Source organism: Mus caroli, unplaced genomic scaffold, assembly GCF_978045245.1.
Source record: "Mus caroli unplaced genomic scaffold, Mus_caroli_1 scaffold_1, whole genome shotgun sequence".
Taxonomy (NCBI): Eukaryota; Metazoa; Chordata; class Mammalia; order Rodentia; family Muridae; genus Mus; species Mus caroli.
Genome location: NW_028227256.1, coordinates 152,227,760 through 152,253,925, shown reverse-complemented (window position 1 = coordinate 152,253,925; position 26,166 = coordinate 152,227,760). Strand labels below are relative to the sequence as shown.

At 45.6% G+C, this 26,166-nt stretch overlaps 1 protein-coding gene across 1 annotated transcript in view; it reads left to right on the top strand.

The window, feature by feature from the left end:
* The window catches only part of Cacna1e (calcium voltage-gated channel subunit alpha1 E), a 485,686-nt gene that overhangs the window by 150,621 nt on the left and 308,899 nt on the right, over positions 1-26,166 (top strand). The window contains exon 3 of the mRNA XM_085842043.1: positions 5,536-5,805. Coding sequence (XP_085698169.1) covers positions 5,536-5,805 — 270 coding nt within the window. The remainder of the gene's footprint in view (positions 1-5,535; positions 5,806-26,166) is intronic.

The window sequence follows — 26,166 nt, the reverse complement described above, 5'->3', positions numbered from 1 at the left end:
CCCAGTCTCAGTGGCATAGAAAAGACATGGGAAAGATACACAGCACTTACTGTGTGATAGGTGCCACTCCAAGAGCTATATACAGATCAACGAACACTCTTTCATAACAGTCCATTGGTATGGTGTATTCTTATTTAATCCCCTGGGAGACTCTTAACTTGACTTCATGCCTTTCTTCTGTTATACTAACCTCATGTCTGTGACCTAACTCTTAAGCAAGGAAGACATTGTTTGACATACATCACCTTAACAGCAGCCACTGCAATAAGGAATCTGAGGCTTATTATTATCAGGAGAGCTGACTGCTGTTTCCCAGCTCTCTGTCACTGGAAAAGTCCCTTACTTTCTTGGCCTCAGATAACAAATAGGATATGTCTCACATCTCTGCAGCAAAGAAGCAGTAAGGTGTCCTCAGTGCTGTTTCTACTGAAGAGGTGTTGAGTTACCATCAAGCGATAGGCTCAAAAACTCCTTTGGGCAAGTTTCAGCTGTTTGATCGACTGATAGGTACTGGTATTCTGTGGTTTCTCAAACTCAGGTCTGCGAGATGCTCGTTCCAGGGCTGGACATTGTTATATAAGGATGTGAAATTCCATTTTCCACCAGAGTCAAGGCTGTGCGGTGCTGTGAATGCCAGCAGCCTCTCGAGATGTCTGCATTTCCATCCTGCTCTTCTGCTCTGCTGTGCATTTGCACAAGGTTTCCTGCCAACTTTGTCTTAGGAACCCACTCCCAAGTCCTCTCTGCATTATGTTCCTTAGAGCACTGTTTTGCATAAGAGTCTATTTCTTGGAAAAGCTCAATAAGGAGAAAATAGAACAAAGGGGCCTCTGATAGTTTAAGCACAAGCCATCCAAGTGTAATTGGCAAGGCAGAGTGATCAGGATTGGTGGGAGGGGAACATGTCTTCAGCCAAGGCCCAGATTTTCAGATTCCTCAATGAGTGGCTAAAATCTTATATGAAGATGGCCCAAAGCCTGTGAGGTCTGGAAAGATCTTTATGAATGAATGGGGTAGATTCTCAACTCACCACCCTGTATGCCTTGGCATGTGCTCCACGGCCTGCCTGGTCTGGGGACACTGAAATGGCCTTGCCTCCCTTCTCTTAGATACGAGGCTGAAAATACTCCTGTCAGTCTCCCTCGATCTCGTCTGACAGTTGAATTGTTCATAGGAGTATCAGGGCTACAGGAAAAAGGATTCTGAAATGTAATAATCTGTATATGTTCAATAATCTGGTTAAGTTTTTCACTGGCTTCCTCTGCTCCTATTGAATTCTGAGTCTGCAGATCACAGCTTGCAGGGAAACATGCAGAACATTTGGCTGTTACATCCTGAGCATCCCTCACCCCCGATCTCTCTCTCTCTTTCTCTCTCCCTCTCCTCCTCACCCCTCTGCTCCTCCCTCCCGTGTGTGTGTGTGTGTGTGTGTGTGTGTGTGTGTGTGTGTGTTTGTGTATGTGTGTTGGTAACCTTGTGCCCAATATGGGGGTATGAACTTCTTGGGAACTGTGAGAGGAACTGCTGGTAGTGTGAAATGGAGGGTGTAGATCTCGACAAAATCCCCCTGAGAGTGGCATAGAGCTGGTGACTGATTTAGGACTTCTGAGCTCTCAAGGCTGGTTCCTGAGGTACTGCAGTAAGTACGTGTACTCAGAGTGCTGTCTCACGAGTGACCAGTAGATGGTGCTCTGGCAACAGGGAAATAAGACTTCTGGCTCTCTGAGGCTGAGAAAGGGGTTTTCCAAGGGTTTTAAAACTGGTTTCCAGAGTTCTGATCAGTTGCTGATTCTCCACACTTCCATTTGTGGGTCTTTAAGAGAACAGTAAAACCAGGGGGAAACATACCAGATTTCCATACAAGGATCATGATGGCAATGTTCTGGTCACTCCTGATAGTTCCCTATTTAGTGTGGTTCCTGGAATATTTAGGCACCGGACAGAATTCATCTTCAGAGTAGGAGGCAGGGCATCCATAGGCTTAGCATCATTGTGTCGCCTCTTGATGATATACACTTTGCAATTATGTAGCATGGCTATTAGAAACTGAAAATCAGATCCATTAGATGTTTACACTCTGCCTTTTATCAGATCGGAACCAACACCTCATGACTCCGAAGCTCTGCTGTTCTGTGGTCTGAATCAGCACCTTAATTCACGCTCCTCTGGGCTGTGAGGTCTACAGTAGTGCCCAGCTGCAGGGCTTATGTACATTGGTAGCTATATCAACCACTGGTGCAATTTAATCTTTAAAACGGTATCCGCCTGACAAGTTGCAAAGTGAAGAGAAGGAAGCCAGTGTAGAGACCCATAGGTCTTAAAGCTCCCAAAGCTGTGACATTCAGGTTGACGGGGAAAAGAGAACATGCCTTCCTTCAGCTTTACTGCCCTTAAACCAAGTCCCCTTCTAAACCTACTGATGCCATAATATTTTCCCTAGCCCTCTGGGACTGCTTCTCCAAGAATCCTAGTGAACTCTACCACAGAGCCATTCCTGCTCCTGAGTAAACTCTGCCTAGATGTTTGTAAAACCTGCTCTGTGGGGATGCAGGAGGGCTGGGTTCAGCCCCAGGAGGTCCCGGTGCTGCCAGTGTATTGTCTTGCATATTCTAGGCCTCTAAAGAATTCAGCAGTCTCGGGAATCACAGAGTATGGAAGAAAGAGGAAACAGAATCAGTACTAGGTTTTGGCTCACTGGGTAAAGAGACAAGGCAGGAGTCCTTAATCTTTCTCGGAAATACTTGTGGAAGGTAAAAGGCTAGTGTGCCCTGTTTAGCAAACAGACACAAAGGCATGGTGAGGAAGGTGCTATGTCTCATCATTGAAGTGAGCTTTAGAGCAGAGCTTGCGAAGCTATACAATCGCGTGGAAGTTATGAAAGACACATCATTTATGTCATCATCCATATGGCTCATTATTGAATCCCCAGTGTCTAAAATAGTGTCTGTTGTGGGGAATGTACGCAAATATATTTGCTAAATGAATGGTTTGTATGGCTCCTCTGCTATGGAAGATCAGATTTTTTTTAGTCCCATGAAGTTTACAGAGCTCTGAGATAGCCACTTGGTCTAGGTGACCATCTAGTGAGACCTCACAGCCACCTTCCTTTACTCTGTCTCCTAATAAGCTCCTCGGCAAAGTGAGATCACAATAACAGGTGGCACTGGCACACTTCCAACCGAGATTTGGTCTGAAATAAACTCCGATGAATCCCAGGGTCAACACTCGCTTCCTGAGAGCAGGGATAACTGCAAGGCATCCCTGTGTGGAGGCCATTTCTTTGCATTTCTTGTACACAGACCCTTTTCCATCACACACACCTACACACTCAACATTCTCATACAACAGACATGTATCAGTGTGCACACATAGACACGCACAGACACATACAAGTAGGAATACACGTGCCTAACACCCAGACACTACTTTATCTCTTAGTCAGTTAATTTCACACACTGCCTTTCAGGCCTGCGGGCGCTGCCCTCACGGTGACTTCCAACACTGGGGCTTTGGTTAGTCTTCAGCCAGCCCTTGCCCTCAGCGCTTCTGTTGCTTATGTAAAAAGGTTATGGATACAACTATGTGTTGAAGCCAAGGGTGAGCATAAGTCAAGGAAAGTATGTTCCAGACAGTGCAGATGATGGGAGGGGACAGGGATAGACTGTCCACGGAGTCTCCTGTAGGCAAGGACTAGATTGTTAAACACAGAGCGTCTTTCTCTGGACTACATTTCCTCCCTCTGCAGCTCAGACACTTTTTTTTTTTTAATGACGTAGGTTTGAGAAGATCAATGGACCTTGGTTGAAAGTAAAAGGTGGTGGTGGGTGGGAAACCCCCTTTGTTAGGATTTTGAGGGCACTTTGCTTAGGCTGTCTGTCTAGGGATTGGAATATCTGGGCCACCTGCCAGGAGGAAAGTGGAACCCAATCTAGAAGGCTGTCTTTGTAAGGTCCCTTAGGATCCACAGGACAGAAGGTCCCAGAGAAGCAGAGGGTACTTCTCTATGAGGCCTGTTAAGTGTTGGTTTAGGAAGAGGGCACTCTCTTTGCCCTGGGGGTCCCTGATGATGGTAGTGGAACCTAGGAGATACAAAGCAGAGGCTACAAGATCCTAGGGTGGGGTGCACAAAGTCCCTACTCTCCACTAGAGCAGTGGCGACAGAACCAAATGCAGAGCATGGAAAGAGGCACAGCCCTGAGTACCCTTCCTAGGACCAAAGAGAGTGTTCCTGGACAGGTCTTTGATCTGTTGCAGAGAGTCTGCAGGCATCACCAGCTTCAGTGGGCCTCTCTTTTCCATCTCCTGAGGGAACGGCGACTCTTCCTTGGACCCTTGCCTAGGTAGCCTTTAGTCAAACGAATTCACAAGCCAAACCAGCCTCACCACGCTGGACTCTGAGAGCCCCGCCCCCGCGTCTCTCTCGGATCCTTGGCCACCTTGCTGCGCTGCTGTGCTGCTGTGCTGCTGCGCTGTGTTCCTCAACCTGCCCTTAAGCATCGTCTCTGCTCTCTGTAGCCAGGAAGGCCAGGAGGAGAAAGAGCTGGTCTTTGGTGAGGAAGTTCGGTACGTGGATTAAGTCCTATGCCTTGCCATCGCTAGCTAGGCTGACTGCAACCTGTTCCTCACTGCGACCGCCCGCCCGCTCGCTCGCTTGCTCGCTCGCTCGCTCTCCCACCCTCTTCCCGGCGCAGCCGCGGATCGCTGTTGCATGCTGATCCTGGGAGGCGGCGGCGGCGGCGGCGGCGGCGAGCGCTCTGGGCGGATGCTGGCACTTGGGCTTCGCTGCTCTCTGGTTGCTGCTCAACTTCTACCCCAAAAGCAGGAGCTGTGAAGTCATTTGCCCCTCTCCGGCTGGTTCGACTTCTCATCTTCATTTTTCGGGCGATGCGGTTTACGCAGGAACCTTAGTACCGCTCTCCCCCCACCTCCATCTCCCTCTCTCCAACCTTTGGATGCATCTCCGCTGGCAGATTTAAAGAGCCAAGTCTTGGCTGTGGAATTTCTTAGATGGACTTGCAGGGGCTGGCGTTCTAAAGCATGTCACCGTAGCTGGCCCTCGTCTATTTTTCTTTTCATTTTTTTCAAAGTTCTTTTGTTTTCATCTCCTTCTTCCTCTCTACCCCTCACCCCGACCAATAAATCAGCAAACTGTTACCTAGCGGACCAGTGCCTGCCTTTCTCTCAGCCAGGTGGTACGTGTGCCAGAAGAGGAGCTATGTTTGAGGACCAACCTTCTCCACCCCTCTCCGGTCCCTGAACACCACCCCACGCTGGCATTTTGGGGAAAATATTCCCTCTAGAAGCCCTACCCCCTTCTTCTTCTTCTTTTTTCCTTGAGGAATGGACCTTCGCAGAGGTTGCCTTTAGATTCAACAGTTCAGAGCAGGGCTGAAGAGCCTGCAGGGGTCCCCAGAGGCGGTGGTCCCTGCGCCTGTGTGGATAAGGCTCTGAGCCTGCCTGTGTCTTTTCTGCCTCTTGTTGTGTGCGGGTGTTCGGCGATCACCTTTGTGTGTCTTCTGTCTGTTTAAACTTCAGGATGGCTCGCTTCGGGGAGGCGGTGGTCGTTGGCAGGCCAGGCTCAGGCGATGGAGACTCGGACCAGAGCAGGAACCGACAAGGAACCCCCGTCCCGGCCTCGGGGCCGGCGGCCGCCTACAAGCAGTCAAAAGCGCAGAGGGCGCGGACTATGGCTTTGTACAACCCCATACCAGTCCGGCAGAACTGTTTCACGGTCAACAGATCCCTGTTCATCTTCGGAGAAGATAACATTGTCAGGAAATACGCCAAGAAGCTCATCGATTGGCCATATCCTTTCTTACCCACCATGACTTCCCTCTCCCCCTTTGCATTCCATCGGGTGTGGGGGGGCACCTAGCATGGAATCTATTCCCCACCCCTTCCTGGTGCCAAAATTTGCCCCTTTGCTCAAGTGCACCCTACCTTGTTGCATCCACGGGGCAAGCCTGATGCCCCGGAGACCTATTTGGGCAGTAGTGGTTTTCAAGGTAAGACTTTTGGTTTGGGGGATTATTTTCCATGTGGAAATCTCTAAGTGTACTTAGGTGCCTGGTGTGGAGACATCTGCCTCTTTCTGGGCTTTGTCTGTTTCTTGGCCACCCCCAAAGTCCTAACCCTTTCAGAAGCTGCACTCCATGTGGTTTGGCTTACCTCAAATCTCAAGGATTCTTTCATAATCAGTTCTCTCTTTTCCACCACTTAAGCCAGTCCCTCTGCTCCCATTCCTACCAGCTGGGAAGACACTTGCACTGTCTGCCAGAGGAGAAGTTGAGGCTCTGGGAGGGATTTGTCAGATGAAAAGCTCCAAAGAGTAGACCCAGGTATACAAGAAGACACATGAGAACTTATGAAAAAGGCGTTGGGCTAGGGACTCAGCCAACTCTGGAGACCAAGTTTAAGTTCTACTGAAAGTGAATGCCTGTCAGGGGAGGTGATCATGTCACCACCAGCCCAAAGAGCTCAAAGTTGGAGCTCTCTCTTCAGGCAAGGAGGTGTGTTCATCCTTTCTTGGTCCTGGATTGTTACTCTTGCTTCTTAATGTTTGCCATACCTGGCTGCTCTCCCAGTATCCTGAACCATAGATCTACTGGGCCTGAACCTATCAGCTGAGGGTCAGAGGTGTGCAAACAATTTCTCTCTAAAGCCAAGGTTGTTGCTCTTTACAAAGAGTGGGTAAGTCATCTATGGAGGTGATGGTTTGGGGGTAAAAGGCTAAGATGGAAGAAACATCTTTGCAGGTTTTACCAAGCGCACTGAATGCAGGCTGCTGATCAGGCAGCTTCCTGCCTGCTCTGCACTAAGAATTTGCATGCCTGTCAAGGCCATTAGGAGTTGAGGGTGGTAGGGTGTTTCAGGGGATTACGGGAGGCAAGCCAATGTTTTGAGGTTAGATGTGGGGGGTCCTCTTGGGGACAGGGACTTTGGTGCCTGTGGAGGCATAGTTCTTGGGAAGAATACACCTGCAAAAGAGACTCCTCCTCTTTGCCCCATGCTCCCTCCCCCCAACCCTCCTCTCAGGTGTGCAGCAGTGAGAAAGCTGAGGCTGGGGTGGAGGGGGTGGGGTTCAAGTATTAGTTTGCAAGGCATCTTGCTTCCCCCCAGGGCCTGAACATCCCCTGCAGCCCCCAACCTCTAGTTTTTGGCCTTCTTCTCCCCCCCCCCCCAGTTCCCTGCCTCAGCTGCTTTGGGATTGGCTGGCGCATGGTGCTTCTAGGCAGCAGCACCTCATTAGAAACGAAGGAGCATCTCTAAGCAGTGATGCTTCCTGCTGCTGTTCACATCCTCCCACAGACACCCCCTGGCTGGGTTTCTCCCTTTCTCCTCCTTGTTCTCCAGTTCTCACCTCCCCCTCCCACCTCCACAGAATGATCCGGGCCATAGAGTGCTTGGGTTGAACTATTTAGATAGGGGCTTGGGGCGGGGGAGGGGTCCGGTCCCTGCAGTCATGCCCAGTCAGTGAGCTGCACAAAGCGGACTGATTGCATTGTGTTGCATGCTGCGGCGGCGGCTGCAAAGAACTCCTTGGAGCAGTACTCTACTGGTCTCCCAGGGAAGGTCCCTTCCCTCGACCACCTTCTACAGTTCTTTTAGATTTCCCACCCACTAGGTTCCCCTTTGCTGTGACCTGCTTAGGACACCCCGCCTCCAGACAGCCCCCATCTCCGTTTGCTTGCAGTAGACAAAGCAGCCTTCAGTCCCACAGAAGGCAAAGTGTGGCCGCAGCCCTCTTTGGCACCTCGGACAGCGCCATCAAAACTCCCTGGCTGGTCCTGGGCTCCCAAGTCACCGGGTGCAGCACACAGGGTACTTCCGGTTAGGTTCAAGCTCCCGGACTGGGACACGAAGCACGTTTCCAACACCAAAGCCTTTTCCTCTTTTCATTTCTGCCGCAAAGATACGGGTTTTCCACCAGGAGCTTTGAGAGCAAGGTGCTGCTAGATTTTATGCCAAAACGAAGTAAGGATCGCCAAAGGAGAGATTCCAGAGGGAATGGATTCTATTCTCATCCTCAGTGTCTTGGCCACAAGTCCTGTCCCAGACATCTTTGCTCTCCCCATACTTAGACATTGTACAGTGTTCCTACAGCCTATAGGCTGTTGTAACCTGTTCAGAGAACATCTGCTAAGATGTTGAGGGGAAGCTGGTTGGATTTTTTTTCCCCTTCTGGTTGTACAGTGTAACTGACTAATGTATTCCCTCCGGTGGTGACCACGTTGGAAGCATTGTGCCTCTGTGGGCTCTGCATTTTCTTCCAAGGCGCATAGGAGCTAGCTAGTGTCACCTTCCCTTCAGTTCCCAGCATCCAGTTTCCCCAAATACCTGCTTCATCTCATTGAGAATCAGTGTGAGCAGCAGTTACCTTTAAAGCTCTCTAATTGGGCTGCTTGGGTTCAAAGCTCAGCTCCTCCAGAAGCCCCAGTGACCTTGAAAAGTTACTTCATTACTCTAGGATTCTGATTCTGATTCTTACCTGTAAAATCAGGATGGTAATAAAGAGTTACTGGGGGAATTCAATGGGTTAATGTGCCAAGTGTCTGGAACATTACCTAATTACCCAGTAAGCATCCATTATTATTAATGGAATCCTTTGGGGGGGGGGGTTTCTGCACACCTGCAAGGTGGGACCAGACATTCAAGGTGAAGTCATTTAGATTCTTGCATCTCATTGAGAGTGAGGAACCTCCTCCGTATCACTGGAGAGCTTGTTCAAAATCCAGACTCCTGGGTTCCACTTCACAGTTGCTAAATCGCACACAGGTGATTAATGTGTCAATAATTGACTGTACTCCCCGTGGTAGTAGTGATCAGTTTAAAAACTACTTTGTTCTCTGTGGGGTCAGATTTTCACAACAGGAACATTGTTAGGACGTGTTGTTAAGAGCGGCTCTGGTACGAACATGCAGTCATCCAGGTGCAGATTTTGATTGCTGTGCACGACACTTTTTGAACTTTGTTCTCTCTCTCTCTCTCTCTCTCTCTCTCTCTCTCTCTCTCTCTCTCTCTCTCTCTCTCTCTCTCTCTCTCTCCAGAAAGTCACCAAAGAACTAGGATGATAAGGTCCTTTCCTTACATGTCAGGCATTTTAATTTTATTGATCCGAAAGGATGAGCTAAGTAAAAGGTGTGATTTAATTTGTGCTTCTAGGACCTGCTGACTTAGGAGAGCCTTATCTTGCTCTTAATAGGGGTTGGCTAGTTTTAATTTGAAGGCAAATGTCTACAATAAAACCCGGATCTGACATGAAAGATGGTGGAAAAGCAACAGTCCCCTCTGAATGCATTTCCTTTTTCTTAGAAGCTACATCTGCATAGGGAGATAATTTTATTTTCTCACTACATTCTCTTCTGCAGATGATAATGTAGTCTTTTTGAAAATGCTAATCTGATTTAAAATGTGGTATCCTATTTTATGGCATTTCTTTCTTGCTTGCTTGCTCATCTAATAGATCTAACAAGTGTTCTTTCTTCCTTGGGCATTGGCTATTCTGGAAGCTACTTGCTGCTCTCTGTACTGCTCTCTGCCATTCTGCCTGTTCTTTTCTCAGGGACAGTTATGTGGGTAGGCACTTGGGATCTCTGACATAGTTTGTGAGATAGCCTACTCTTGTTTGCACTTTTTCAGGTCAGGGGTGAAGGGACGAAATGGTGTGTCTGACTTAAGAGATTCTACATCATAGATGGGCAGTGGGAGATTGTTTTTCCTCCACCTACTTGGCCATCTCAGCAGGCAAGCACATGTTTCATGTGGAAAGGAACAGTTCAAAGTAGGAAGATCAAATGTGTTTGCAGCCTTTGAAGAATTTCAGTATCTTCTCTGCACTCTGGATATGGGTCTGAGGCTATGTGTGCGTATCACAGATTTCCCCCTTGTAAACTGTTCAGTGAATTGTAAATTTATTTGGAGGATTTTCCTGAGGATTACAGGAAGTGTTAGTTCTCAAATCTCCCATTTTGGCATATACTTGACTTCTCTGGTTGCCTCTAAATATACATGCCTTGCAAGATAGTAAACTGCAGGCCTGGTAAGAAATTCGGGTTTGATGTAACTCCAGTAGATCGTGAGTCTTGACTGGGGACACTGGGAATGAACAAGGATGGAATCTGCAATCCTGTCGGCAGAGGATGTGGGGTCCTCATATTTTCCATTGACCGTAGATGCCATGGCTGGGGTTGGCATGACCTTTGTTTTCTGGGGTTCCTAGGATTGCCTGTTTGTTTTGTCCTTTCTATGAGGTGAGGGAAGCCTGGCCATCACAGTGAGTGCCATTTGTAAGTGGAAGACAACCTGGAAAGTGAGTAGGAATGAACAAATTCACGGCAACGAAACGACTCAAGGATGAAAGCAAACATATCTTGGATGTGATAGTTCAGGCTATTGGTTTGCGTCCTGTTATCCCCCCTACCCCACTTTCCTGCTGTTGCCTTTCTTTCAATAGGTGCAGCACACAGTATGAACTAAAGGAGGAAGAAAAAAATAGTGAGCACGGGCCTTTCTTCCTCCCCAAAGATCCAGATTGGAATGAGTGACTTCTTCTAACACTGCTTATCTCTTCAGAGCCATTACGGTCCATGATGTAGGTGCCACATACCTGTTTCTTTCCTCCCTCCTTAAAGGAACATCTGGTGTCCTTCAGACTTTGTACTCTTATTTAAAGCAAAAGGGAGTCAAATTTGCTAAGAGATCAGAACTCATGCAGACCCCTTCATCATACCTGTTGGACCATTGGATTGTTGCTCTTCATAGTTCCCCACTCTGGGCACTCACAGGACACCATCACCCACCACGAGAGTCCAGTCCCACAGAGGACATACACACAATCTGTCTATCACTGACCACAAAGACAGGAAGGAGTAGACCTCAATGCAAGATAGTTAATCCTCTTTTACTCAGGGAGCCAGAGGATAGGCCTTCCCTTCCTCTTCTGGCCCAGGCTTCTACCCATCATTTCATCCTTCTGTCTGGCTCTTCTTCTCAGTTTTAGGCTCAGCCTTTGTGAGTAATTCATCATTATGTGTGGGTTTTTTCTTGGAATTTTCAGAAAAGCAAGGTCATTTGCCTCTGCTTAGATATGCCAATGGTCTTTTGTAAAGGACCAGTATCATACACCAACTGTTTCCTTTAACTCCTCTATTGTCTATGGTAAGACTGTGATGTGGGGAAAGGCAGTTTAGAGAACAAACTTTTAATCTGGAAAGCAAAGAATAGCTGGACTGTATGCCTTTAAGAGGGAAAGAAAACGGCAACACACAAAAGTCTTACCTGAGATATCCCCTTAGCAGAGAAGTAAGGACTTCATGCCTTGGCTTGCCATTTGTATTATGACTGCCTCCTATTCAGCCCTGTTGCTTTTGGGTACCTGACGAATAGGTAGCTGATTACCTTTGACTTAGAGATCAGGGTTAAGAAGAAGGCATTTATGTCCCTAAGTTTTGGTCACTCAGACACCTCATGGTAGCTTGGCATTTTCATGTTGAGCCCCTGATCTAAGATGCAGGCTTCTGTAAACATTTTAAATCCCAGTGAGAATTCAGATAGGAATTGGGGTGGAGTGTTGCAGAGGGGCCCACTATGGCTGCTGCCACCATTGTCATTGTCACTGGCATACCACATGGCTTTTAAAGCAGTCCCTTAAAAAAAAAAAAGTTCCAGAGATATGAGAGCTACACATCATTTCCCTTACCATGTTCTAAGCCGACACAGAGAGGACTTGTGTGGGCTTCCCTGTGATGTCTCTAGCATCATTCTTAATCAAGGACAGAAAGCATGGCATAAAGTTTTTAGGTTCATCTGATCTAGTGTTCTCTTGTGTGTGAGATGCGTCTTCACTCGCGTATTCTAAATATGTTTCTTTAATGGCCATCTCTGGTCTCGATCCCTCCCGCCCCCCCCCCCCTAAACTCAGTTGAATCTCATATCTCTATATCTCTGGAAAGCAAAGAATAGCTAGAATATGTGCCCTTAAGAGGGAAAGACAAGCCACACCAAAGAACACAGCAGCACAAAGTCTTATCTGAGTTATCCCCCTAATAGAGCAGTGACTGCTTCATGGGAGTTGTTCTCCCCCTAAACCCCTCCCATAGTGTTAGAGACTGAACTTAGACTTGGAAGTATAGCGCTTGGTTAGATGCAAGTCTCAGGTTCCTGGGATCTGTCCCTGTTATGTAGCTTAAGGGAGAGGCTCAGTGCGGTTCCTGTGCCAGGCATGGTGTTTTCGTTCATGAGAGTGAATATCCATCTCTGTCACAGCTGTGTAATCTCAGGAGCTTGACTTTATTACCACCATTGGTCCTGCCTTAATGGTATCCCTGAAGAATCTGGAAAGTAGGTTTTAGGTTTGTTTGTCAGCCCTTCTGCCCTTCAGGGAGGCGCGCGATCAGGAGATGTAGCAGAGAAGTCGGTAACTGGGGAGTTGTAAAAGTGGCCTGGGTAGCTCCATGCATGGAGCTTTGCTGGGGAAAGACTATATAGTATTATTGTCAAGACACGAGGAGTTGTGAGTGGCCTCCTGGACCAGGAGCTCTGGGAACTGGGCGGAGGTTTCATTAGCTGAAAGGTTTTTGATAGTGTACCACTTTCCCCTGGTTTCAGATCATTTTCTCACGGGGCTGGTCAGAGTCGAAAAAGCATGAAATGAATTTTCAACAGATACTAACATCCTGGCAATTTCCAGCTGTGTGCTGTTGGGAACTAGTTTGCCACTGTTCTGTCAGCTGCCATTTCTTTCAGTAGGTGATTTCCATCAGCATCAGGGTTAATGCCTCATTTGGGTCCTTTGTGTTGAAGTCAGATGTGTGCACTCTACAGGATTCATTAAGGCCTCGGCTGCCAAACTTCGGCTTGCCTCAGAATTACCTGCGTGGCTTTATTAGAATACAGCTCTGTGGGTGGATTTGGGCTCTTGGAGTTCCCGACTCAGTAAGTCTGAATTGGGGTCTCAGAATTCTTATTTATCACAAGTTCCCAAGTGTTCTTGCCACTGGTGGTCTTGGAAACTACAGAGACGCAGCTCCCTTCATACAGTTTAGCTCTGTGTGTTTGACATATCTTTAGAGACAGCTTCATGAGAATTGCTAATCTGCCAGGCAGTGGTGGCTCCTGCCTTTAATGCCAGCATGTGGGAGCCAGAGGCAGGTTGATCTCTTTGAATTTGAGAAGGGCCTGGTCTACAGAACAAGTTTCAAGATAGCTAGGGATACACAGAGAAACCCTGCCTCAGAAAAAACAAAACAAAGCAAAACAGAGCAGCTAGGAAGGTTATCCAGCCTAAATCTGCCTCTGCTATACTAACCCAAATCTCTGCTGTTAGCAGAAACTTATTTTTGGGATTCAGACATTTTGAGGCTTCCAGAGCATTCTACCAAAGTAATGATGGGATCCTGGGGATGGGAATACGGACTCTTATTTTTACGACATTGTTAACTTAGAGTGAGTTTATTCTTTTTGGCCTCATGACGGAGAACAGGCTCTTATGGGAATGGGCTCATGCGTTTTAATTCCAGCACCCCGTACAGTGCTGGCACGTGACAAGTGCTGCACGTTCTTTTATTGAATGATTTGTAATTAAATATGTTGCTATTGATTTAATAAGCGTCAACAAAGTGATTAAGCTGTCTCTAGTACTGCTCTGGCTGGGACCTGCAGGACGGGGGCACTCTGGTGGTTGTTAGTCTAAGAGTACTGACTGCTGGGAGAAAGTCAGGGGTCATTACATGGGAATTGGGAGTTAGAAAAGACAAGTGTCACTTCACAGCTTTCTTTAGAATTGCCCCAATTTCTATATGACCCACCGCAGGCTTCCCCACTGTTAAAGAAAATGCAGTGTTTATTTTCTGAAAAATTTCAGTGAAAACTCTATTAATTGGCACCCAGAAATCTATAATGTAATGACAATTGAGGTTTCTAATGCTGGCCTCTAGGCACACAGACTACTGGAGTGCCTTCTGAATGTTGTCAATCAAGTGTTTATTGAGGTTATGTTCAAACAGTCTGAATGGACTATGCCCCGTATTTTGGGCTTTCACAAGCTATAAACCACATCCACACATAGATAGTTATCTGTTGCAACTCATTAATTTTGAAATTACTTATTTTTATTTTATGTACATTCATGTTTTGCCTACATGTATGTTTGTATGAAGGTGTTGGATCCTCTGGAACTGAGTTGCAGACAGTGAGCGGCCAAGTGGGTTCTGGGAATTGAACCCAGATCCTCTGGAAGAGCGGCAGTGCTCTTAACCGCTGAGCCATCTCGTGAGCCCCATGATTTACTAATTTTTTTTACTTATCAGCTTGTTAAATTATCCCAAGTTCTCTTCTCTGGCTCTAGTGGGTGACAGAGAACTTGTATTTATGGCTCTGAAAGTCAGCCCTTTCAGCTTTAGAAACCACAGGATTGGAGCTGCGTCCTGGTGTAATTGTTGTGCTTTAGCACGTCAGCAGGGGGTGGTTCTAAGTATTTACAAAGGGTGGGTAGCTCAGTGGGCTTTGCATTTGCTTGAAGAGCTCCCAGTTGGCAAGCTGATATTATACCCCATTGCACGATTATTTCTATACAATAACATTGAACATGGTTGCCTAGAATTTTGAATAGAACTTTGACTAGGCATCTCATCCAGAGCTGTCAGGTGATTCCTTCTTCAAGTGGACTCTGAGTATCTGCCATTTGTGCCCGAACCTCTTTCCGTGTTCTTCCACATGCTCACCTGCCATCTTCTCAACTCAGGTCAAAGGAGGATGGACTCTAAAGATCTTATTGTGGGGTGAGAATATTCTTTGTTTTCTTAAGCGTAAGCTCTACATTTTGTGGAACTTTAAAGTGGGAAATGACTTGAGTGGCTGTCTAGATGGCCTCTAGGTGACTGATTGGCATACTGGAACTATTAGGTTTCTTAGTACACGGTTTTTAATGTGGGAGTGGCTCCCATTCTCTTGAAAGAATACACATATAAGTGTGCACTCAGTATCGGGGTTCCACAGGTCAATTTAAGAATAATGATTGTGTTAGAAAATTCCCACATGTCTGGATGCTGGGATACTGGGTGTGCTTAGGAAGATTGTTCCCCAACCACACACCACACACCACACACCACACACCACACACCACACACCTTACATCTAGTGTGATAAGAATTCTTGGTGAACGGACCACAGAGAAGTGTTTGCCAGACTGCCATGAGACACACATTCTACTCAGAGAACACGAATTCATTAGAGATCCCTTCTCCATCTCTAGACAGGCAAGGACAAAATGCTCTTTGTTACTTAAAACCCTTAGGAACAAGAAATCAAATTCTGTGGAGCCTCTGTGTGTTTTATTAGTCCTTTTGGTTTCTGCTGTATAAGGAAATGCCGATCTGGTCCACATATTTACTTAATGTCCTTGTGGTTCTGTACACCATTATAGACAAGAACTCCTTTCGATGGCGGTTATGTTTTGATTTGTATTATCCTTAAATTTTATCTGATCTCAGTTAATTTAGATTTAAATATCTACACGTGGCTAGTGGCAGGGGCAGATAAGCCAGAAAGCTGTTTCCTCTGGGGGCTGATGTTTATTAACTTTGTAATTGAGCTTCCTTGGCTTCGTGTGCAGGGTATCTCAGGGCTCACTGTAACTGGCACCGTTTCCATCCTAGCTCCTGTTCTAGCCAGCCCAGTGACAGCAAAGGCCTCCAGACTTTACACTGGCTACTCTGTCTGTCTAGCTCTAGGACTGTCCTTAGAGGTAATTTTCTCGTTGACACCATCTTTGATTGCTCTTGAGGAGAATAAGACCAAGCCCTTCCTATGGGTTCCCACTGAGCCACCTCGTGTACTATGTCTTCCCTAACACTTCTTCCCATTCTTCCCATATAACTTTTGTATTGGTTGAAAATACAAGCAAGAGGAAGAGCCACTTTCCCATGACTGCTTTTTAAATTCCCAGGATATAGAACAATATAAGCATATTTGTTTCAGTGAATATTCTTTTGAAATGAGAAGTAGCCTTAGATTTCTGACTTGTGGTTGTTGTCAACGAAACTTCTGATCTTTTCACATTAGGAGATGATAGAATTGTGCCTCTAGCTTTATCCTCAGTTTGATCTTTAGGTTGAGATTTGGGCCCTGATTTGTTTTGGGTTTGTTTTATCTCCTTGTTTGTTTCTGATGTTGCTATCCATCCTATGGGGATCTTTTCAAGCGGAAAGGAAAGCTACTATCTATGTATGGCCACCAAATCCCAGCCTTTCTTCATTTAAACAAACCAAGAGCCACAAGGCGAGTATCATTGTCAGCATCTTACACAGGGGAAAGCTGAAGGTAAAGAAGGTTAAGTTACCTTTTCAAGTTCAACCCCAGCAAGCTTGACTCCAGGGGCTGGGACTCCAGCAGTAACTGCTGCTTTGGTCACACATCCGTCATAGTCTCTGCACGGGACCTCCACCCACTCTGCGTCATCTGCAGGTTTGATAGGCAAGTGCTCTTAGAGTTGAGTCAAAAAACTAATAAGAACATGGTTAGAACTGGGGACTCCCTTACTCGTCTCTTCGATGTGTTAGTACGTACTCCTTGACTGCTTGGCTTTTCTCAAATCTTTTGAACTGTTCTCAAGCCAACCAACACTTCTTTATTTTGTCTGTAAAAGTACTGTGGGAGATATCACTGTCATATGCTTCACTGGAATCAATACATGCTTGCATGACTATTTCGTGTCTATTTTAAGCTAGGATGCAGCATCATGCCTTTTCTAAAGTCCACTTTAGGTACTGCTTTCAGAGTCTCAGATGATAGTTTATTTTTTTACTAGATGATAAAACTCCCAGGAGTTGAGAGGCTACGGGCATCATTGAGTCTACCGCCTACACTGTAGAGTGTAGGGACCACCAGTCTCTTGTTCAAAGCTGGAGAGTACATCAATGTTAAGGGTGTGGCTTACAGCTTCAAGTCTCAATTACACCTTTGCTGCTTCCTAGCTGTACACTGTGGCAACCTGCTTAACTCCGCTCTGTCTTGAGACACAAACTGGAAATAGTGATTGAAGCTATATGGCAAATTGTGTTCGATTTTTTTTTTGTGGCATTCAGGCAAGACAGCACATAAAAAATACATAGCTTAGTGATGGGCACGAAGTAATCCGTGAATGACTCTTAGTTGTTAATATGTAGTTAATTATGGATGATTCAGTATTAAATACCTGCAGCCAAGTTTCCCCATTCTAACCGTATTGTCTCGCTTTCTCCTGACTTTTAGCAGATTTCTAGCTGGAGTTTTTCCAGATAGAGTTCACGTGACCTCTGTGTAGGCCTCTTCGCATACCTGAACCTTGGGGTCTCACACCTCAGCTATGAGGAGGCAGAACTCATATCCCCTGCCAGGCTAACTTGCAGGACTGTTTGAGGGCTAGCACCGGCTACTGAGGATGAAAGCCCTCTGCAAACATGTCAGATATTAGTACAAGTGCTACCAGTGATACAGTTCATAAAAGTGCAACATTTATTAAGCACTTACTGTTTGCTAGAGTACTGTGCTTAGTGCTCCCCATGGAAAGCACCTGTTGAAACCATTCCTCGTGAGCACATGCAGAGGTGATCTCTTACATTTTCTGCTTCCCACAGTCAGGGGAAAAGGCATGGAGAGGTTTACTCATTTGTTTACTATGACACACCGAGCAAGAGCTGGAGGCCTCATTGGACTTTAGTGTTTTTAACTGCTGCAGCTGATAGTGGTACATGAAAAGTTTTCTTCCTGCTTTCTTTCATTTATTGAGTTTACATTAAAAAAAAATTGAAAGCATTTACATCAAAACGGGTCCTCATTTGTATATTTTTCAAATGATGATTTTGCACCAATATTTTCTCCCAGGACTCGTTCAGATTTACGATGCGAAAAGTCTCGAGGCGCAATAATGGGGGAGAATTTTTCTGCAAGTTTCCGATGAAAGCAGGTCAGGTGTTCAAAACCATCAACAGCCTTAGCCAAATGCACTGGATTCTGTTTTCACTTATATAAAATTGGTAGCCAGAGATTTTGAATGGCCCAGCTGGAGGCATATGGAAGGGTCCCTGGGAATGACAGTTCTACCTTGGCCACCTGGCACATTCTTGGGGGTTACCAGCCTTCTAGTAAACTCTTTCTTGTCAGTTAGGCTCCTTGGACTTGCAAGGTTTTTGTGTTCTCTCAGCAAAGAGAGTTGAGATGAGTTTCTGTGAACTGAGGATGAGGCTTCTGAAAAGATTGGAGAGCTGTGTGTGGGTCAGGAAACCGAACCTTTGGAAGTGTGTCCTATGAGCTCTGTGTATCCTGGAGGGTATTCTACTGGTGGAAACCAGATACTGACATGTGTGAGCCTGTAGGATTAAGGATGGACCACTTAGCTCCTGGAGACCAGACTGAAGTCTCTGAAGCAGTTATGGAGTGGGTAGAAAAAAAAGTTAGAGGAACTGTCTCTCTACTCTGCTAACTTTGGATTGTATTTGCATGGAAATGAGTGTTTGTGAAATAACGGAGCCATATGGACGCGCTGAGGTGCATGTGTTCTTCTGGTCTGTTGATAGAGGAGCAGTTGAAGGGCGTGGGCTTATCTGGAGGTGGAGTGAATGGGTGGATGTGGCAACACAGGGAGGGGGGCTGGTCTGCGGAATATGGGCCTGTGCAAGTGCAGACGATCTGGACAGTTTCACAAGATGGCCCTCCCTTATACAGGGTAATGTGTGCAAGCATTTACTTTTGAAATGATTACCCCTCTTCAAGTTCTGTTGCACCTCGGGACAATCTGTCTGGTGACAGTTAGAGGGTAGAAAATGACACCATTGAATGCACAGGCCAGGGGCTCATTTTCATCACAAATGTCAATGGGCAAACTCAGGTAACAAAGCACAGGAACAGATTCTAGGATGTTATAATTATCTAGAAGTTTGCATACTCTGCCTGAAAGGAGCTTTGTTGAGAATAATATTCTCAGTAAGGTAGACCATTTCTCTTTTTTTCTTTTAGCTTTCTTTATTTCTATTGTATGATTTTATCAGCGTTCTATAAAGACTATCTGCCAGGATGATAAGCTCTCAGGAACAGACAGAGAAAAACTAAGCTTTAACAAGTGCTTATTGTTTAATGGTCACTCTATAGTGTGTTTTTGAGACCTACTTGGATTTAACTCATTGTTCTTTACAGTCACCTGGGGCAAGGTCACAGACAGCTGTGGTTTTACCAGCTGTGCTTGCTGGTCCCTCACTATCTTGGCAGAAGACTGAAAAGCTAGCCTTCTCTAATGAAATCTCTCCTTGGACTAGCACTGTGAACTGCTTGTGTGTATTTGTGGTACCCACTGGGTATGAGGCTAAACCCATAGATGAGAGAAGGACGACTAACTGAGTCAGAGAAGAGCAAAGCTCTCTTAGGCACTATGAAATGGGCCTGGGACATCTTGGTTTGTGTCACTGGGATGCAAGTTTGGGTTGGGATCTTAGATCTTTGACTATTCTCATTTTTTCCTGATCCCTTTGGTTACATGAACTCCATTGCTTTGCCCAGAAGCGTTGGTTTGCAGATGTCAATTTTCCTTTCACCGTGATGTGAAAGTCTGTGGGGTTTTCATGTTTTCAGTGCTCCAAAAACCTCCCTTAGTCCTCTCTGCTCCAGGGTACCCGAGTGGGATTGAGTTGTGGAGGTGGTAGCTTTTATGACCTCTCCTTGAACTTTTACTCATTGAATGTCTCTGCTTTTGGATTTTTTTTTTTTAAAAACTGGGACATGAAGGCTGAAGAAGAGAGTTATCTTGAAAGAATGAAGGAAAAGCTTGTAGAGTTTTGAGGAAAACAGTCTTATGTTCACACTCAGGCCAGTTCTCTCTATTGCTACAAGTATCCAGTCAACCACACTGGTCGTGGGTTTCTGATCATTGAATATATAGAAAATTTCTATGGACATCTGACACTTTAAATAGGTCCTGCTATGCCAGGATTTCCAATATGAATGATACCAATAATTTTCTTTTTTCATTTGTAGCTTCACCTAAAGCAACTTTTTTTGTAATAATGGATGGTCATTTTTATCTCTCCTACTTGCTTTCCCAATAACAACACAGAATAATAGAGCATTAGAATTACAAGATTCTAGGAGAAATTCTGATTGGACCCTTAGTTATCTGTAGGAAAATAGAAAGTCGAAGGCCTCAAGGGACTTAGCACAAGGTAATAACTGACTGTGTGTGGGCTAGAACATGCTGTGGACCTCAAGACTGTATACTAGAAAAACCTATTGCTAGTTGTGGTGTGGCTCAGGCTTAGCACACACCTTTAATCCAAGAGTGCTGCAGGGTATTTGATCACACTGTGAGAGTGAATACTGGAAGAAACCTGTTTCTAGTTGTGGTGTGGCTCAGCCCTAACACATACCTTTAATCCTGGAGTGTTCTGTTTATTGTAAACAAGATTAAATATAGTCAATTATAAGTCAAGAGGTGGAGCAAGCAAACACCCAGTTGATGGGGAGTGAACATAGAGAAAAGGCATAGAGAGTGAGAGGAGCCCAGGAGGACAGAGAGAGAGATGCCCAGGGAGGAGAAAGGAGGGGCATTCAGTTCGGAGGGTTTTTAAGGCAGTACCAGGAGGGGGAGGAGCTTTTACCATACTTCTGTGAAGTATGTCTATGAAGTATGACGGTCAGCTGGTGCTTCTTCTGTCTCTTTGGGCTGGTAGGTTTTCACACCAGCATTTGGCTCCCAAGTCTTCATTGAGTAAAACTGGAAGGACTGGGATTTTGTTTTAAAAACACCTGACCAACAACTTTTTTGATCCCTTTTTCTCTACTCTTTCCTTTGCAATCCGTCTCTACTCAGTCCTCTCCTCTCCAGCTCCTTCATCTTCCAAGGCTTCCTTCTTTTTCTGTTAGTAAGTGTGTGGGTTTGGTGCTTTGGGGCGATCTGGAAGAGTGTATATAAGGATCAAGATCAATAAAAAAAGGAATTAAGTCACAAAAAGTGCAAGTGGATAAGAGGAGGCTAATTCATATAGGTGAGGTCGTCTGGTGCAAATACTGTGATGATGAACTAAAGGATTCATATCATTGGCTAATGCTCTCTTTCCCCCAAAAATGATGTTGGAGAACCATACATGAGATGAAGCAGTAGGACAGGACCCATTAGGTGCTTCCACTAAACAGAAAACCAACACTAGGTTGCAGCAGGTGGGAGAGTGGGTGGATGCTCAGGCAGGCAGTCCTCTCAGAATAGTTTCTGGCTTTTCAGTGGCCTAGGGAAAGGTAAATTCTCCAGACCCCACTTTAAAAGATAATAAATGCTCTTTAAGGATAGTTCTATGAAAGACATAAGCAAAAATTCTAAGATGAAGTCCTTCCTTCCTTCCTTCCTTCCTTCCTTCCTTCCTTCCTTCCTTCCTTCCTTCCATCTTTCCTTCCTTTTTACTTTATCCCTTCAAGCAAGGAACCTAGGGTATTGATATTTGATTATTCTGATGAAAACTTCCCAAGACTTTGGAGGGCACGAAGATGACAATCCAGAGGAGTTCTTGTTCTTGTTCTTTCAGTCTTTGTATCCATGTCATAGATGAACGGTGTGCTAGATAGTTAGAACTCTGGTGTTCCCTTTGGCTGTTCCTTGTTTGCCTTTGGAATCTCAGTTTCTGTAATTGTCAGTGGGTCTGTCTGGTTTGAGGACACTACTGGCCTCTAGTATGGAAACCATGAGTTTCTCCTTGACTGAACATGAGGACAAGTCTGCAGGTATCTAGAAATGCTGATGCCTCAACAGTAGCCAAGGCATATTAAAATATCTGGAGATGGGATACAACACTTTTAACTTTTGAAGGTGTCTCTAGTGATTCGGTAGTTCAGTTGAGCCAGAGATCCACTTATCTTCTAGAGAGATGGGTCTTCTATCTAATCCATTTACCCATCTTCCTCCCTCTCCCTTCTTCATTTATCTACTCCCCCTTCCTCTCTCCTACCCTATTTTGTGAGATCTGTGTTTTCTCTGTATTCCAGGCTGACCTAGAACTCAAGATACTCTTGCTTGAGCCTCAAGGGCATGGTGGGTTTCAGTGTGTACTACCATACCCAGCTGTTTCTGTTTCTTATGTATGTATTTTGATCACGGGTAGATTCTTCTCACTTCCCTTGCAGGCTGTTGTGAAAGAGCTGGAGTTCCTGGGCACTCTGGAATTCAGCCTAAGATAATAAACTAATTAATTCTAAGGGGCATTGGGTTGGCAAAACCATTCACTTACGGCTTCTTCAGGCAGACTTTTGTCTGATCTAAGACTTCCTGAAGACAGGTCTAGAAATCTTAGTCTGAGGAACAGAACCCTCAGGCCTTCAGTTCACCCAGCAGGCCCTTGAGTACCCAGCTGAAGACTTCTTAACCTTGATTCCTCTTGGTTAGTAACTACTAAGCCGATGAAGGTTGACTTAGCATAATGCCCATCAAATGGAGGAATCCCTGAACATTCTTAACAATCTTCTAGGAACATGGGACTTACAGTAAACCATATGCTGAGACTGGCCTCTCCATACTCTTGAGTGTCTTTTGTATATGTTTCACAATCTCTGATGTAAATTGGTAGCTCAAAACTGGTCAGAAGGATGATACTGACAGTCTAGCATTTGCAAGTGCTATACATGAGGGCTTTCTCCCTGATGGTATTTATTAGCATGGCATTTGATTTACCTCTCAAAAATAATCTGTTTTCTTATAGACAGTAGCAGATCTAAATTCTGTATATTCTGTATTCTCTCAGATCTGCCCTTGGGAGAGAGGGTATCTTAGTCTTTAGAATAACTTTAAAAGAGATATCAGATTTATCTATTTCAAGGTGGCCTTTGGATGTTCGATAGCAACTATGTTATCTGTCAGGTCCTTCCTTTGCAAGCTGAGTATTGGTTCTGCAACGCATTCTCATCTGGTTTCTACGCTGAGTGGTGTCTTTGAACATGGCTACAGTTGCAGAGTTTTCAAAACAAAAATTCTCGGAGCAACCATCTCTTTAACAAAAACTACTTCATTTTCTTGCCTGATGTGTTCTCAGCAGCATTTGATGCCTGCTTTGTGATGTGTGAGTCTATGAAGTAGGGAACAGCGTGGGGTGTGGCTGTTCATTGCAGCTCATGTTTTTCCCCCTTAAAGTACAAGTCGCTGCCAGAACTCTTGATGGAACCAAATTTGTCAGAGTGACATCAAAACACTAATTCTGGTTTCTGAAACAAGTAATTTCCCCAATGCTGTTTTGTTTTTTATTTGAGGCTTTTAGCGTGTACCTCTTCATTCAGTCATTTGTCACTTGATCACCAAAACCACATGTGGAATGACAACTGTTTTTAGTCCAAGATCCATTCAGACACATAACAAATGAATTTCTTAGGACTCCTCCAGGTGATGGCCACTGGAATGGGCGTGAGTAGCAGAACAGGGAGGGCAGGGCAGTCTTCCTTTTCAGAAGTATTGCCACTCCCTGGCAGTTATGTGGTACAAATAGGTCTTGAACTGTCTGCCACCTATCATCTGTCCCTCTGTCTCTCCAAAGTAGCAACAATGTGACCTTCCTTTCCATGGATTTGTGTAGGAAACAGGGTCTTGGAAGTCAGACAGAGTACTTTGATCTAGAAGCCACAAGAGGTGAGACATAGTTTCACAGCTGACAAGAGAGTAACACTAAGGATAGTTTGTCTGAGTAACTGAGTTCACTGACCTGCCTAGTAGTGCATCTTGACTGACCTCGGGGGGGGGGGGGGGGGGCAGAAGGCCTCCCGAGGGCCCCTCAGCCTCCGTGCTGAGTTCTCACTGATGCCTTCCTTGCCATCCATCCACTAGGTTTGAGGTTGTTAGGAGCAGGGGTGATGGCATTTTCATTTTTTGACAGGGGTAGGGTGGGTTGAAAGAGAGGTGCATGAATGTTCAGGGTTGCCAGTCAGATGGGGATTGGAAAAGAAGCAGTTGTCATGGTGATGGTGGGTTGCATCCCACCACCATGGAAACCAAACTTAAAAGACTGATGTTAAGGCTGGAAGTCACATGATATATCATTTTGTTTTGTTTTGCTTTGTTTCTAAAAAGAAGAGGGGTTTGATTTCTATCCCTCTCCCCCACCCTCTCTCTCTTAAGACAAGACAGGGAGGTGAGAAAAACTGCTCAGAGGATAACAATGAGATTGTGAAGCAGGACAGCATGGAGTACTTAGGAACTTCTGTTTCATGTTCTACTTCTTCTAGAACAGTTTTCCTGCTGTTGGGAAGGGAAGAGGAATGTGCTTGGAGTTTCACATTTGCCGTCAGAGCTGTGCACTGGTAACGCACATAGAGAAGCACAGGGTGTTAGTTCTTCTGCTCTGAGAGGGCCCAGCCTGAACTCATCTGCTCAGGACACAGACAGAACCCAAAAGCACAGCTTGAAGAAATGGGGAAATGGAGCTGAGCACACGACTAATTCCAGATGTGAGGACGGTCTGTATGTTGATTCATTATAGTATCTGATGACATTTGCAGCTTTTGTGTTGCTGGAAGTTAGTGCCCTGCTGTGTCAAACCATTCTAAAAGGTTTTTATCTGATAGTCACAAGGACTGCTAATAACCCAGGATGGATTATACTTAGGAGGCAGACTGGTGACATTCTAGCCTCTCCACAGCCATCAGAGTTCTAATTACTTGATTAGCCTTGCAAAAGGCTCAGAGTAAGGCACAGTTTCTTTCCAGGAAACTTTGGTTCTCACTTCCTTTGAGCTGTTCCATCTTGCTAGTCTGACCAGAGGAATAAGCACTTAGAGTGTTAGAAAGCCATGTTGAAGTTCTATCCTTTTATCTCCCATGTGCCCCCTGTGCCCCCACTCCCACAGTGATCAGGAAAGGAAGTGGTAAGATGTCCCCCACCCCCTTCCATGAAGTCATTGGGTACAGGGCTTCTCTAACAGGTGTGAATTTTCCTTTCAGACTGAAGGGCGTGTGTAGACAGGTTAGGCAGTAGAGAGTCCTGGAGGGACATTGTTTGGGAAAGGGTAGGGATGAAAACACAGTCTGTTGACACAATGGCCACAATGATGGCTATGCCAGTTGTTTTGGCACAGGTCCAGCCTCTTTGCTATTATTCATCGCTGCCAGACAGATGTGTTTTTCTCTGTGGCCTCAGGCAGAGTGGATGCCATCTCACTTGCATGAGCTCACTGTGTCTCCATCAGGATCTGCTGGAGCTGGAGCCAGAGCCGGACCTCTGTGGTGGTTCAACCCCTCCTGTTCTTAGCTCTGGCCCTGGGTGTGATTAATGTCCCTTCTAATCACTGGAAGAGATTGCATCAGAGCCATCAGCTTCATAAATCCTCCTCTGGGGACTGCTGTTTGGAAGAGCTCTCCATATTCCCAGGAGGTGCTGGGCCAACTGTCTTTGCTTTCTTCCCGGAGGCCCATTACCATAATTTTCTTTTAAAATCTTTACTGGGGTAGATGTCTTCGGTGTTAGATCATAGCTGCAGCCAGCCAGCCCCCTCCTGGAGGCTGTGACCACAGACAGATGCTCTCCCCAAAGCCTCGAGCAGCAGCAGACACTTAAGAATTGATTTAGTAGGGTAATAAAAGTGACCTGTGATCTGTTTAGGGCCTTGTGTTCACCTGTTGTTTTGGGTGCTGGTCCTTTTGTCTTTCTAGTTTCTTCTATGGAAGTGGATGGTGGTGGCCTTCCCTTTGAGCACGGTACTGGAGCAACTTTTGCAATGAAAGCCCTGACTCCTGTTTCTCATTTCCAAGTTTCATTCTCTCCTTCGCTGTCTATGTCCAACACAAGATCCTGATTTTTTTCCCAGTCATATAGCCCTTGAAGAGCTGTGTCTTACTATTTATTACTTGACAGTGTCTCTTTGGAACAGAGCTTCTGACAGAGTCACACAATAGACAGACTCTTTCCCAGCTACTGCCCTTGAGTTAATAATCACATATTACATTTATGTGCAGCTGAGGAGTGGTAACATATGCAATGGCATCAAAGTCGTTGTCTGACTATATCTCTTCAAATCGCATATCCCTTAACAAGAAGGCTGAGGCGGGAAGAGGATTCAGACCTTCTTGAAGGCAGTTAGTTGTCCTGGGTCTGAGGCTAGAGATAGATAGGGATGGCTAATGGAGGTTGAGATCTATCTCCTGGGAGCCAGTGAGCACTTGGTGAGAGTCTCCTGAGTT